This window comes from Rhincodon typus, chromosome 1 (genome assembly GCF_021869965.1).
Source record: "Rhincodon typus isolate 14 chromosome 1, sRhiTyp1.1, whole genome shotgun sequence".
NCBI classification, from domain to species: domain Eukaryota; kingdom Metazoa; phylum Chordata; class Chondrichthyes; order Orectolobiformes; family Rhincodontidae; genus Rhincodon; species Rhincodon typus.
This window is the reverse complement of record NC_063332.1, coordinates 126,541,432-126,556,176: the sequence shown is the minus strand read 5'-3', so window position 1 is coordinate 126,556,176 and position 14,745 is coordinate 126,541,432. Positions and strand designations below refer to the sequence as shown.

The 14,745-nt window shown below is 39.7% G+C and overlaps 1 protein-coding gene across 1 annotated transcript in view; it reads left to right on the top strand.

The window, feature by feature from the left end:
- The first annotated feature begins 6,858 nt into the window (after positions 1 to 6,858).
- The window catches only part of slc2a9l2 (solute carrier family 2 member 9, like 2), a 399,659-nt gene continuing 391,772 nt past the window's right edge, over positions 6,859 to 14,745 (top strand). The window contains exons 1-2 of the mRNA XM_048606361.1: positions 6,859 to 6,973; positions 9,529 to 9,620. Coding sequence (XP_048462318.1) covers positions 9,549 to 9,620 — 72 coding nt within the window. The 5' untranslated portion in view covers positions 6,859 to 6,973; positions 9,529 to 9,548. The remainder of the gene's footprint in view (positions 6,974 to 9,528; positions 9,621 to 14,745) is intronic.

Genomic DNA, 14,745 nt, shown 5'->3' with positions numbered 1-14,745 from the left:
CTATTGTGCTGGAGGAGATTGTTTCTCCACATTGATAAATTTAAAATACTCATCTTCATCGTTGGAGCTTTCAATTGCCCCATCTAATTCTTCCTTTCCTGGCATTGGTTGTGTGTTGTACGTACCTGAACAGGCAACATCTTGGGACATTCTAGAAGTGAAGCTGCTGTATGAATACAGGTTGTTGTTGTTGTCGTTGTCATAGTTCTGTTGCACAGATGACCATTTGAATGGACGATCCCTTACAATGAATGTTTGGTGCAGGTGCACACTTTTGTGACAGAAAATACATTTGCATGAATGCTAATAGATTTTGTTCAGTATTTTAATACGTACAAAGAAATGTTACATTTCTTTCCAATATTTGGAATGTGCAAGTCTAATTTTCATGCCAAGAAACACTATGCTGGACATTAATACACAATAAAAAATTTGTTCAATTTTACACATCTGATACTACATTCCTTGAATATTTTTGTCAGAAGTCACATGACACGGGATATAGTCCAGCAGGTTTATTTGAAATCATAAGCTTGTGGAGTGCTGCTCCTTCGTCAGGTGAAGGAGCCAGTCTAACAGTACAACACTGGCATCTCCACATCATAAATACTTTTGAATTGCTACTGGCACACTGCACAGCCATTTATTAAGAATCTAGCTCTTCAATCTTGTTAAAGCAGTTGAGTATGGAAATATATGGGATGCCTGAGAATTGTTGACTGCTTGAAAAACAACGCGTTGGGGGAATTGTTTAGTCAAATTTTAGGGAAAATTCTAGATGGGTGAACAAAACTCCTGGCTATTGTTGGTGGGAAATTCGGATCTTATTCTGTTTGCAAGAATTCTTTATGCAAATTTTAGCTCTGTAAATTTGCACAAGGGAATGTCACTTACCCACAGAGTACAAAGACCACTGGAGGTAATTCCAGTTAAGACCCAAACATCTTTTCCCTTCTTCCTCAAATGCTTATCTCTTTTCCCCTTATATCTGTACTATTTGGGTCAACAACTCCCTGCGATAGTGAGTTGCCCATTCTGATGATTTACAACAAAAATCTAATCTGCTTCTAACCAGACAAAAGAGGCTAAAATCAGATGTTACATGTACATTGACTATACAACTGCAAGTTCTAATTGGATTACAGAGGTATGCCTAGACTCTTGAAATACCAGACAACAAGGTGCAGGGCTGGATGAACACAGCAGGCCAAGCAGCATCATAGGAGCAGACAGGCTGACGTTTCAGGCCTAGACCCTTCATCTGATGCTCCTATGATGCTGCTTGGCCTGCTGTGTTCATCCAGCACTGCACCTTGTTGTCTCGGATTCACCAGCATCTGCAGTTCCTACTATCTCTTGAAATACCAGTTTGCAAATAGACGAGGGAGGTGCAAGAATTCAGTCTCAGTAGAGAAACAGCTGACAGATGGAAGAACTTTAACGAAACTCAATGTAATTGACTTCTTTGCTTTGTTGTACCTCTTGATTCTGCAATGTTAACCTACAACAGTTTTGAGCTTTGAACTGTATAAACAAAATAACCTGACTATTATCAGCCAGTGTGTAGAGTTCCAAGAAGGAGGTTTTGAGAGCCACTGCCGGTATACAGAAATCAATTCTTTGTTGGAGGAAAGTCTGGTTCTGTGAAAGTGTTGGAATTGGGAAGAACAAGGAACTTGCTAACTCTCTCAAAATCTGCTTTCCTGCTGGTCTACCTCTACAGTAAAACACAAAATTCAACAATAGAAGCCAGTGAAGTTGCTGGGCCTGACTTCAGATGTTAAGATCTCCACTTCTGCAATAGCAACTCAAGCAATGGGCTGCAATGATATATTGTAGACACCTTCACGATCTTCTTACTTACAAGTTTTCTTTTGTCTTACCTATACTTGTTCAATCTTGGTACCTATAATGTTTAGTTAAGAGTGTTATCTCTTTATTCATAAGGACCTCCAATAATAGTTTGGAATAAACTAATCCTTAAACTATTTGAACAAATGCTTTAACTTAAATCATTACAAATTAAAACAGAGGGCTAAATTAGCAATTCGGTTCACAATTCGTGGACATGCCTAGTGATTATGATCCTCTTCTTGGCTCTACTTGGGTGAAGTTTCTTCTGAATTCCTTTTAGGATTTCTTGTTGACTGTCTCATTCAGACAGACTCTAGTTCTTCTGTCTCTCAAGGCGAAACATTCTCTCTGTATCCCCTCTACCAAAATTTTTTTAGAATTTTATATATTTTATTAGGTCATCCTCCAGACTTTGTTTGTCAAGCGAAAAGTGACCCACCTTGTCAATCTTTTCCTGCTATGTGTATGTTCACATTTCTCTCGTCATCTTTGTAAATCCACAGTGCCTCTCAGTGCTGAGAATTATTTCTGGGACCAGAAAAGGAGGAGTGTATCCTTTGCCTCTGGATAATACTTTATAACATTACCAGCCAATGGCCCAGCAGGATCAGTTTTTTAATGATTGATAGCCATGCCTTGACCTCTGAAAGTCAACACATGAACTGATAGTTTATCCCTTTGGGTAGTGACTTACTTTATAACCAGGCGGTGTTGATAAGTAATCTTTAGGATGTTTAGTGACATCTCATCTTCTGTAGTTCTTTTGAGGAGTGATCAGACTGTGCAACCTGATTGTTGAAGTTTATCTACAAACGTACATTCAGCTTTTCATTTTCTACTTTAAATAATCCCTTTTATCTTTAAAACTTTCTGTTATATTGCCTCTGTTTTTGAAATTGGGGCAGAAGGCCAAGCATCAAGATAGAGTTGCAGTCAGGATCCCAGAACTGTGGCTGTTTTATTCAGCAGCCTGTAGGGGTGAAATTCGACAGGAATTGGTCTATATAATTCCAATGGGCAGGGCTTAATAACCAGAATTGAGGTGGGGGGGAGGTGTAGTTTAACTACTCAGTGGCAACGGTGGGGGCTCAGTATTCAGCACATTATGGTGGGTCAGTTTAACACATCAGTGTGGGGATTAAACCTTTAGCACGTTGTGGTGGGTCTGGTTAATTCTTCGGCATGGGGGTTAAATCCTCAGTAGGCAATGGTGGGTCAGGTTAATTCCTCAGAGTGGGGGGGGTTAAATTTTCAGCAGGCCATGGTGGGTCTGGTTAATTCCTCAGTGTGGGGGGGTATAAATCTTCAGCAGGTCGGGATGGGTCGCGTTAATTCTTCAGTGTGGGGGATTAAATCTTCAGCAGGTCAGGGTGGGTCGGGTTAATTGCTCGGCGTATATGTTAAATTTTCAGCAGGTTGGGATGCCCAGCTAAGAGGGAGGATGTTGGGATTTATCTCTTCAGAGTCGTGGTGTTGGGAGGAAGTGGGGTAGTTTAGCAATCGCATGGACAGAATTTAAACTGCCTGCTGATGTGATTTTTAACTTGATGCGGGTCAGAATGTTATCAGGAGTTTGGTGAAGGGTGATATTGAATCAGGTGAGAGGGTAACTGCAGTAATGCCAGCTACCTTCCCATCTTCACCCCGATTACAGCAAGAGAGGTTGTGACTGACGTTCATTCTGCCATCACTAGAATTAACCCGAGGTGGCTGGTGTCTTGATCATCCTGGGATAATAACAAGCAAATCTTCGTGGCCTTCTTGCAGGCTCCCAGATAGCTCCCACATTTAAGGCCCCCATCAAGGGACCCAGTATCAGGAAGGAGGGTGGCTGCAGAGAACTACTCCTCTGCAATTTCTGCCAGAGCCCCTCTCTTTAACCCGCACTGCACTGTGCCTTGGGACTCTGCCATGATCTTGAGCCTCGGGTGGGTGTCATACTGGCAGCAGCCACCACCTCCCTGGTGGTGCTGCTGTTCCCATAGAGGTCCCAACCTCTGATTGGCTGGTAGCTCTTGGTGATTCTTGGGGCTCTTAATGCCATTAGAGGCACACTGCCATCTTAACATTATTTGGCCTTCCCTAAAATAGAATAGGTGACTTTCCTGAAGAACAAAAACCCACTATAACTTGTGAATGAAGCAAAATAGTTCAACTGGTTTTGTATACTTCAAAAGCTCCAGTATGATCAATGTATTAATTTCGAAGAATCTCTTGTTTTCAGCTGGTTTATGTCTCTGGGTTTGCTCTCCAGCTGGTGGATGTGATCACTGCTGCCTCCATTACATACTGCCATTGATAGGCCTGACTCTGGTCAAGTGAGCAATACTCTAGAAAAAGTCACAGTCCTGCTCAAGGTATGTTTCCTGCTGCAGGTAAGAGAGAGTGCAAAGATGGCAGTTTAGGTTTGCGAGTGTACAGTGTGCCTTCAAAGGATGGGGGAGGGGTGCGATTACAGAGAGATTGGGTGCAGAGCTTGGAGGTTGTTTACCATTGGGTGGGTGTGATCATGGAAGGTGCAATCACTGATAGCTACAATATGGTGTTGGCAATGGATGTCAAATTGTTTGGGAGTGTTGGTGATAGTGGGAGTGGGTGTCTGCTCATCAGTAAAGGTTTGGTAGGGGGACAGTTAGTGATGGTGTAAGGGGTCTGATGACAGAGAGAGAAACAGGTTCAGGGGCTGGGGTGGCGGGATGTTTGATTGGGGGGGGTGGATGTAGGGTTGTGAGACACCCTTGCTCCTCTTGACCCCCCAAGCAGTGCTGTGAGGACACTCTGCCGTTCCACATGCTGGCTTCTCACTGGCGGATTTCTGGAAACCTTTAAAACCTGGCCAGCCTGGGTTTAACATCCAAGGCTGATGTTATCCGAGGCATATTATAATAATTACAAAACCCACCTTCTGCAAGTTGTTGGTTGCCCTGTTCCTATCCCGCCTCTTTCAAAACTGGAAGTGGAATGCTTCAAAAAGGTTTAGGTTTGAGTTTGAGATTTTTAAATCTGAACATCCCATCCTGTTTGTGGGAGATAAAATCTGTGGTGTTGGGGACTATTTTGTTTCTTGCTTTAGGATTTCTTTATATAATAATGGTGGCTACACTGAGACATCAGGGCAATTTAACACTCGCCTAGTTTACTTACCTACCTTCTAGATTCCTTCATCGCACCAAGCAGGATTTTATTTTCTGGATGCAGTTCTAATCCATTGATCAAATAGAAGGATCGAGAATTTATGTTTTTAAAACAAAATGTCGATGGGATTAAACTGTAGGTGCTAATGAGGCCAGAAATAGAGGACAGCAGATATCTCAGGGTTGTGAGGCTGGAAGAGATTACAGAGATAGGGAGAGATGAGTCTGTAAAACAATCTGAAAATAAGAATGATTATTTTAACATTGAGCCATTGCTTAGGGGAGTAAACACAGGTCAGTGTGTGTGCGATAGGAACGGTTAAACAGGATATAGTGCGAGTTAGAACTGGAGCAGCATAGGTTTAGGATAACCATCAATTTTCAGAGACTAAAACTTGCCAGCCAGAAGTATGTTAAAGTGTAGGGATAACAACAACCAGAATGAAGGTTTCAGCAGAACCTGTACTGGGACTGAGTTATAATTAGGTGATCACATGGAGGTGGAAATAAATGGTTTTGGTGTTGACTTTGAGGTGTGGGTCTGTGAAGTGGTTGTAATGAGTTCAGCCAGCTGGACTTCATAGAATATGAGTTCCCTGATTGGGACTGTTAACCTGGTCCAATCAGGGAAGACTGGCTGACATAAAAGGATGAATGTCAGTGATACTGGGAATGCTTGACTCAGTGAGAGGCAGTGTCATTGTCAAAGGCTATGCATTTGTAAATAAAGGGTGATTGATGATAGAATGCTGGCCGCTGAAGAGTTACTTCAGTGGCGATGTGAGTAGAGCATGATCCAGAAGAAACTCGCTCGCTGCAGTCTTTTGAAGGTGGGCTAAGCATTTTCTTACATCATGCCTCTGTTTGGGAAGCTTGACTGGTTCAACCCTGCCATCAAAGACTGGGTACAGTTTGTGGAAAGAATGGGTTATTTTTTTCCGGGCAAACGGAATTGTGGCAGATGAAAAATAAGGAATTCAGCCTGTGGAGCTGCAGCTTTTTCTGTTGTTAGGAGCCTGACTTTTCCTGAGGCACCAGACTGTAAAACCTTTTAAGAATTAATTTACATAGTCAAGGAACATTATTACCCTAAGCTTCTGTTAATTCTGCTATGCTGTCACTTTTACTTGGCAATTCAAGAACCAGAGAAGTCCACGTTGGGGTTTATGACTAGGTTAGGATGACTAGCAGAAGCCCATGAATTTGGTTTAACTCTTAATTAGATGCACAAAGACCATCAAAAAATATGTAGGATTTATGATATGACTATGCAAAAACTCAGGAAATATCCTGATCAGACAAACTCTGCAGCTCAGCATGGAGACAAATACACCCCTGTGGTTGTGACCGGTTTGATTCAACCTCAGAAAGTTGCCACGAAGAGACACCAAATGAGCAGGGAATGGAGCTTGCAGTAGTGACCAGAGATAATGCAGTTAGTAGAATGAAATGACTATTCATCTAATATTTAATGCTGGGTAAGTAGGCTGACTAATTTTGAAGCAGTGGAAGAGAGGAGAGTGATGTCGGTGAGGTTAGGCAAAATTACTTATAGTACTTATTGTGATGACTTTATATTGCTATAGTTTCAATTGTAACAAATTAATGAGTACAAAAGATAAAAGTATATTAAAAACAAATGCAAATTTAATCAGCCATGAGCATGATGAATGGCAGAAAAGGCTTGAAGGGCCAAATGACCTATTCCTGCTCCTATTATCTGTGTTTCTAATAACGTATTGAAATTGATCTGGATTATTAAAGGTTAATTTGTGTGTAGGCAGAAATGACAGCTTCAGGCAAACACTATCTAACATCCTGTAAGTCCAAAGTCTCATGGATTATGCTTGTTAAGCAATGCAACATGGCTGAAATTGCCGTCAGCAAATTGTCCTTACGCTAATCTCAGCAAATTTTGAGGAGAATTTCCCCTTGTCTGTGGCCAAAATTCCAACCAGTAGACTGAATGCTTCTTGGCCAAGCATGTGAGTGGTTTTAACTTGGTCATTTATTAGCAATAAGTAACAATTCCAGTTGTTAGTGGTTAAGTTTGAGTAAAGGAAATGTTACTGGCAAAAGGGAAATTGTCAATACTGTAACGTTAGTAAAAACCTAACAAGTAGAATAAACATTTCACTGCTTAGGAGGTCAATTCGTAACCTGAATGTTGCTTTACTTTGACCGTTCGCTTGGATAAATATTTCATGTGTAGCCCATCTACCACTGTTGAATCAATGGCTGCATTTGACCTTTGCTCATCTCAAAGAATTTGTCTATCACTAGGTTCACCAAATAACTGTCCTTAAATGTTAAATTGATGAAGGCCCACTGCCAAGTTTAACTATTTGTTGACCAAAATTTCATTCAGCAGTTTTAAATATTGTAACACTTATTGACAAATTGTTTTGGATTCTTGTCTCATTATTTTAAGATAGATTATATGATGTACAGCAGGATGAAAACATGTTGCTGCAGATGATTCTACACCTCTGTAGCATGAATGGTTGGTTAATACTAGAAAAGTGAAAAAAAACTTCATCCTTTGTTAAAGTAAGAACTTTGATTTAAACAGACATTTGGAAGTATAGAACTTGGATGTTGCCAAAATGAGAGAGATGTTGTCGAAGGTTTTTTTGTCTTGCACTCGTCAGGACTACTGCAAGACTGAGATGGATAGGTTCTTGATTATCAAAGGGATCAAGGGTTACAGGGAGAAAGCAGGAGAACGGGGTTGAGGAACTTATCAGCCATGATTGAATGGCTGAGCAGACTCGATGGGCCGAATGCCCTAATTTCTGCTCCTATGTCTTATGGTCTTATGGTTTAAACCAGAGAGTTGGTTTGGTCCATGTCAGGCCAGACTGCTATCTTTTTGGTAACGAGGAATATTCATGTGTCTGAATGTTCGTTACAAAACACCTATTAGTATAGTGAGTGTGAGAAGTTTATGATTTATCTTTTTCAAGCAGTTATTATCATCTATGTTGCTGTAATTGTGTGCTTGTCCATAATACTAAAGTTACTTATTAATTGTTCATCTATTGTTAATTAACATAATTTGGTAGTTCAATCTAAATGAATCTAATGAGTCAATGCTATGACTCCTTGTGCATAAGGTCATTGATTGAAACATTAACAGAGAAAGGACTTGGACAGCTGTTGTCTTCTTCCTCTCCTCCTCCTCCTTTACTTACTTTACTTCTCTCTCTTCTTTTCACTACAAGTTCCCTCATCACTGTTACTGACAGGCTGCTTTAAAGACTTTCAGATCCTCAGGGAGCATGGCTTCAATGGTAGAGGGCTTGCTAGAAAAATGTCATCAGCATTTGGGATGTCTCTCCTCAGTCAAAATCAACAGAGTTTTGTCATATCCCCATTTCTGCCTAAGGATCTTGTGATGACTGACACCAGTCCTGAGGTAACTGGGACACAGCCGAGTTGGCCATGTTTTGCTCACTCCTGATTGTGGTGAATTCCTCTAGTCATTCAACAACTTGTGTATCTGTAGATGTCTTGACCAGGAAGCAAGGGGGCTACTTCCAGTGTTGAGTTTCCATCTCCTCCATGCCTGATAGGGAAATGTAGCCAAGCAAGTTAGGCCAACAGCTGGGAAGGTAGTCTTGTTCAGCAGATCTCAGCAATGACCTGTTGTAAAATTCTGAGCCTTCTGTCACTCGGACATGTTGAGGGAGCAGATCCTCTGTCTGATATCCCATGGCAGAAGTATTGCTGCTTTCCACTTGCTCTTAATATCTGTCTCATTTGTCCTTTGAATGGCATGTGATTTGGAGAAGGCAGTGACGCTGCTGCTGCTGGTATTTCTTCAGCTACAGCTGGTGGTTTTGATGTTGCTGCCCCTCTTGCTTTTCATTCAAAGTGGAGGATAGAACTGTTGAGGTTGTTCCCATGCTATGGCGATGGCTGGGCAGCAGGGAACAGTTAAAGACAAATGATGTGTAATGACTTACAAAGATATTTTCGAGCAATGAAAGCAATCTCTAGGAAGGAACTCTTACCTGGCTATGGTTGGTGGCCCCTCACTTTCCCTGACTGGAGACTCTCCAGCCTGATTTTTACTAAAGAAGTGCTCCTCATTGTCCATTCACCTGGTTGATCCCAAAAAGTTCTGACAAATCAAGAAATAGCCCTTTAAAGTCAGAACGCAGGATTTAAAAAGATGCTTAATTGCCTTTAGTTACCTTCCTGAAGATTCCATGGAGGGATGTTCCAGCTGCATTCAAACACCCCGAGATGAAGCCTGGATGAGGCAGAATAAAGTTGGAATGTTGACCCAATGTGATTTTAACTCCTTATACGCATCTAAATCTGCCTTTCTTTAGCTGTGAAAACTCCTCCTGTGTTTCTACTGTATACATAGAAAGGAAAAGATATATATATATTTATATATATGAAACAATGTAGTAAAACATATAAATGAAGAAGAGTGTTGCTTGTGGAGAAGTGCACATATTTGTAGATGTTTCAGTGAGTTCAATATCTGTTATGTATTAATATATCATTTGTTTCCTTTCCTGTACAGAAACAGCACGTCACTGCACAATGCCAACCAGTGATGGGGACACAAATAAATGCATAGAAACAACAACTGCAAATAATATGCAAACTAAAAACGTTAGTGCATTTTTCTCCTTTCTTTTCAAGTTTGATGAACTTGCTGAATATAGCCTGGGATTTCTAGACTAAAATTTTGTCCTCAGGTTTCTGGAGTGAGATTTGAACTCAGCCATCTCACTTGGAGGTGAGAGTACTACCAAATAAATTACAGCCAACATGGCAATGATACCTAAAGTAATCACCTCCACTTTTGGACTTCCCAAAAGTAGAAACATTTTCTCAATGTCTGGCATATCAAATGCTTTCATAAACATAAAGACCTCTGCCAGGTCACCCCTCCCTTTCCAATGAAAGATACCACAGATTATTAGGCCTTACCCAATGAATATAATCTCTCTGGTATCATCCTTGTGAATCCAATGCATCTCCAAGTGTGAACTAACCAAGATTTCAGACAAGTTTAAAGTAAACTTTTTGATTTTAGGAACAAAGAAAGATGGAAAATAGGAACAGGAGTAGGCCATTCAGCCCTTTAAGCCAGCTCCACCATTCAATATGATCATGGCCAATCATCATACTCAGTCCCCTGTTTCTGCTTTCTCCTCATATCCTTTGATCCCTTTAGTCCTAAACTATACCTAACTCTTTTTTAAAAGCCTTTAATTCTCACCCCAGGAAGAGAATCCCAATGGGGGAATCACAAATTCACAATTTGTTTGTTTTTTTTAAATTTTAGTAGTCTATCTTTCTGCACCTTCAGATTTCTTTGCTTCCCTGCTCCATTTAGCTTCTTGCTATTCGAGCAATATATGGGCTTCATATAACTCCTTCCAAAATACACTACTTCACACTGAGATTCATTTACTAACAAAATACTCATTTTCTGTGCTTATTCATAGCTTCTTGTTTTTTTTTTTGCTCATTTTTCCTCAGCATGTTCAGTTATTGGACCTTCCCAATGTTTCAGACATATGTAAATATTCGTATTGTATGCCCCCAATTTTGTCATCTGTAAATTTTCTGATTCCCAAATTTATTTTGTTTATATAAGTGCTGAGTAACAGTGGAACCTGCACTAAACCCTGTGGAACACCGTACGACTTTTCTCCAGTCTAAAATAGCTACCTTGAAGCAATATTCTCTGTTCCTGTTCATTCTACTCATTGTCTCCTAACTTCACTGATCTTAGTTATGAAATGAACAGAATATTTCAACAATGGTTGATCAGGACTTTACAGTGATAACAATACTTTGATCATCCTCTATTCTAATCTTCTAGATATAAAGGCCAACAATCCTTTAACCTTATATCGTTATTTTCTATACCTGCCCATAACATTTTAATGTTCAATGCACATTGGGGTTTCCAAATCCATTTGAATCTTCACTATTTCTAGCTTTTCATTATTTGGAAGGTACTCTGTTCTTTCATTTTAAGATTCAAAGTGAATGACCACATGTTTGTATATATAGCAATCCATTTACCAAAGTTTTGCCCATTCACTTAATCTTTTTCTTTCTTATTCTGTCATGGGATGTTGCCATTGCTGGCAAAGACATAATTTGTTGTTCATCCTAAATTGCCCTTAAATTGAGTGCCTTGCTAGACAATTTCAAAAAACAATTAAAACTCAACCACATTGCTGTGGGTCTGGAGTTACATGTGTACTAGACCAGGGAAGGACAGTAGATTTCCTACATTTTTAAAATATCAAAATATACTTTATTCATTAAAAAAGTCTCTGTATATATACATAGTCACAAATATAGTTTGGTTCTGTACAGATAAGTACCAATTAATTAAGCAAAACATTGGACTTTGACTCCATCCAAAAAACACACAGACCTTTCTTACACATACAATACTAATATTTACATATGTCTGAAACATTGGGAAGGTCCAATAACTGAATGGACCCCCATTTACCTTCAGCAGGAAGATCTCAGACAGTGGTCATTCCCCACTGCACCTTGGTGGCAGCTGCCCCAAACTTTAGTGGATCCCTCAGGACATAGTCCTGGACCTTGGAATGTGCCAGTCTGCAACACTCAGTCAAGGTCAATTCCTTGTTCTGGAAGATCAACTAGTTTTGGGCAGACCAAAGAGCATCTTTGGTCCTCCAAATACAGTTGATGTTTCTCTTGGTGTTTGTTCTAGGCAATAGACCATTGAGCACAGATTCCCGTGTCACGGAGCTGCTTGTGATGAACCTCCTGTCCTTCATGGAGGAATTTGCAAAGAAAAACACCTGTGACCACAAGTCCATCAGGAAGTGGTCAGTACTTAGCATCCTCGAGAGATTGCGGGAAAAGCAGAGGGTGGATCCTGTCACGTGGTTCCCTAAGCAGACTGTCAAAGTCATTTGGCAGAATGCCTCATCAACAGAACTTTCCAACAAGCACCAAGACATCGCTTGGCTGGTGATGAGAAGGGCACTACCTGTGAGATCCTTCATGTACGCATGGTTGGTCTGTGCCACTGCACGCTGCCCTCAAAGCAGCTGCAGTGGGGTTGAGACTGTCGCACATCTCCTGCTGGAATGAGCCTTTGCAAAGGATAGTAGCTTTCCTTCCCTTAAGGACATCCGTGAACCTGTTGGATTTTCACACAAAAGTCATTACTTCTCATGGTCACCATTGCTGAAACTAGTTTTACAGTCCAGATTTTTATTTCTGTTAATTGAATTTAAATTCCACCGGCTGAATCCATGTCCCCAAAGCACTAACCTCGGCCTATTAAATATTATTTGAGTAACATTCTTATTACACCTTCGCCCACCAATGTATTAATACCTGTATCTCCTCGTAATTTTATGCATTCATATATATTTTCTCAAATACTGGTGTTTATGTGTTATTAAGAAAATTTGAGTCTGTAACTCCCAATCCCAAATTAACATCAAATATGTTTCATAGTTGTAACTCCAAGATCCATGTAGACAAATTCTGCTAATTCATGCACTTTCCTATTTTGTCACTATTATTATTTTCTACAGCTCAGCTGATTTCCTGTCTGCTCAATAATTTTTTTCAATTTCATGGGCTTCCACCTTTGTTAATGATCTCTTATGAAAAACCTTGTCAAAAGCCTTCTGGAAGGCTATATAAATAATTATTCACAGCCATTGCCCTATCCCTTACTTTAGCTACCCCTTCAAAAATTCAATCAGTTTTAACAGGCATAAAACCTGAGAAAATCATCCCTCTACACTCTGAATTTTCTTTCATTACTCATCTATCTGTAGAAGGTTTTATTATTTATTTTCATAATGCTTAATTAATTCACCTCATGGCACTTCTCTGCTTTTCTAATTGCTTCTTTTCTCTACTTTTCTAAGTCTTTGAACTCCCCTTTGTCATCCTTGTCTTTATTGTATATGGCCTGGAGTTTCTGTCTAATTGTATATTTTTTGTTGCAATTTGCCCAATATCAACATATTCAGTACAAAGTATCGCACAAATTTAAAGTATGAATTGCATTCAATGCAACTGAGTTTCTGCAATATTTTTGCAAGTTTTTTCCCTAAAAATAATGAAACTGATCACAGCACAGTTGAATTAATTGCAGTTCTATAAGGAGTGTCTGCTAGTTGTATCTTTTTGAAAATTGTTCAGGTTTGAATTTATTTTATGCAGCCTAATACTCAGAAACTGACTACTTCATCCAAATCTAAGCTGAAAATAGGTTTGTGTTTTATTTTGCCATTTTCAGTAAGTTAAAATCAACATTCTCCCAGGTGATGTAATATCAAATGCTTACTTTTCTGTGGCAAACCGATTTTCAGCTGTTAATTAAACTTCCCTGCTGACCACTCTTAAATACACTTAGGAATAATTTTAAATTGATATTTTGTAAAATAATTTATTTTTAAAGTGCTAATGATTGCACTGATTCATGGAAGATCCTGCATTTGATGATCTGCAAATGGATTTTAGTTTAATGGGAACTGAATTACTGTTTACAAAGTAGAAACTCTTCTCTACATGTGTATATCTTTCTCTATAGTTTTAATTTTTGCTTCTCACTTTTTATTTATCTGTTGGTGTTTCATTATTAGATAGCTTGTCTTTAAGTCATCTCTTTTGAACATTTTGCTCTGCTATTCTATCTTTTTGTCTGTGAAAATTGTTTTTCAGTTTATCTTCCCTTGCTGCTGTCTCATTTCCCTATAACTAGCTTTTTACCAATGTGTTACACTGATCTTTGCTTTGCTTGTGCCTTTCATCATGATTATGACGAAAATGTGTTCCATTATGATTGCCTACACTTGTGGAGAGTCATTAATAATTCCTGACACTTGCTCCTCTTATCATTTCTGGCTCATTTTTCAATACTAGTTGCTGGAACTGCTGTGGTGAGGTCGACTAGGCATCTAGGACATCCATGACAGATGGTACCATTAATCACTGAGATTTAGAAGTTGTGAAAGAAGCAGAGCAACTGTAGAAAAGGAGGGTAACAGATAAAGAGAAACATACAGAAGAAAAGAGATGTTGGGTTAAGGCAGTGATAAGATCATTTATTGCAATTTTCAAGTATAGATGCCCTAATTAGATCAGGAATAAGTCATTAATGGTGCCAATCTTTGCTGAAGAATGGATCTGCCTGCCAGTTGGCAGGTCAAAGGCAGGTCACAGCCATGATTGGTTTGTTGTGGCCTTGCAGAGTAGAGGAGCTATGATATCAGAGGCAGCCTTACTAAACAGACAAAACAAAGCTGCAAACGGCTAACTAAAAGTTATTCCTCCCAACTGAGACAAAACCCTTAGTGACAAAAACCTTTCAACGGAAATAAATGATTCCTCGCACAGAATCTGAATGCTAATGTGTACCAGCCTGTTCAGTTTTGGCAATCTGTGCTTTCAAAATTGCCTTATGATCCTCCCTGCCCATTGACGAGCTTCTCAAGGAATCTAAAGGTGGTTAATTGGAGGAAAAGGGTGGCCTGATTCCATCTCACCTAGCCCTCACTTTGAAAACCACCGTGCATCCCAGAGGCGGAGGAACTCTCCTTTCAAAATCATGCTGTCAGGTGGCATTGTAAAAGTTAAAAATCCCAATATAACTTTGGCTGCGTTTCACCTTCACCATTTCATTATTCTCTGGCATGACTGCTTTGTTCTATTAATAACTTGTCTGAGATAGTTCGTGGAAATTCGATAGCTATCGATGGTTATAAAA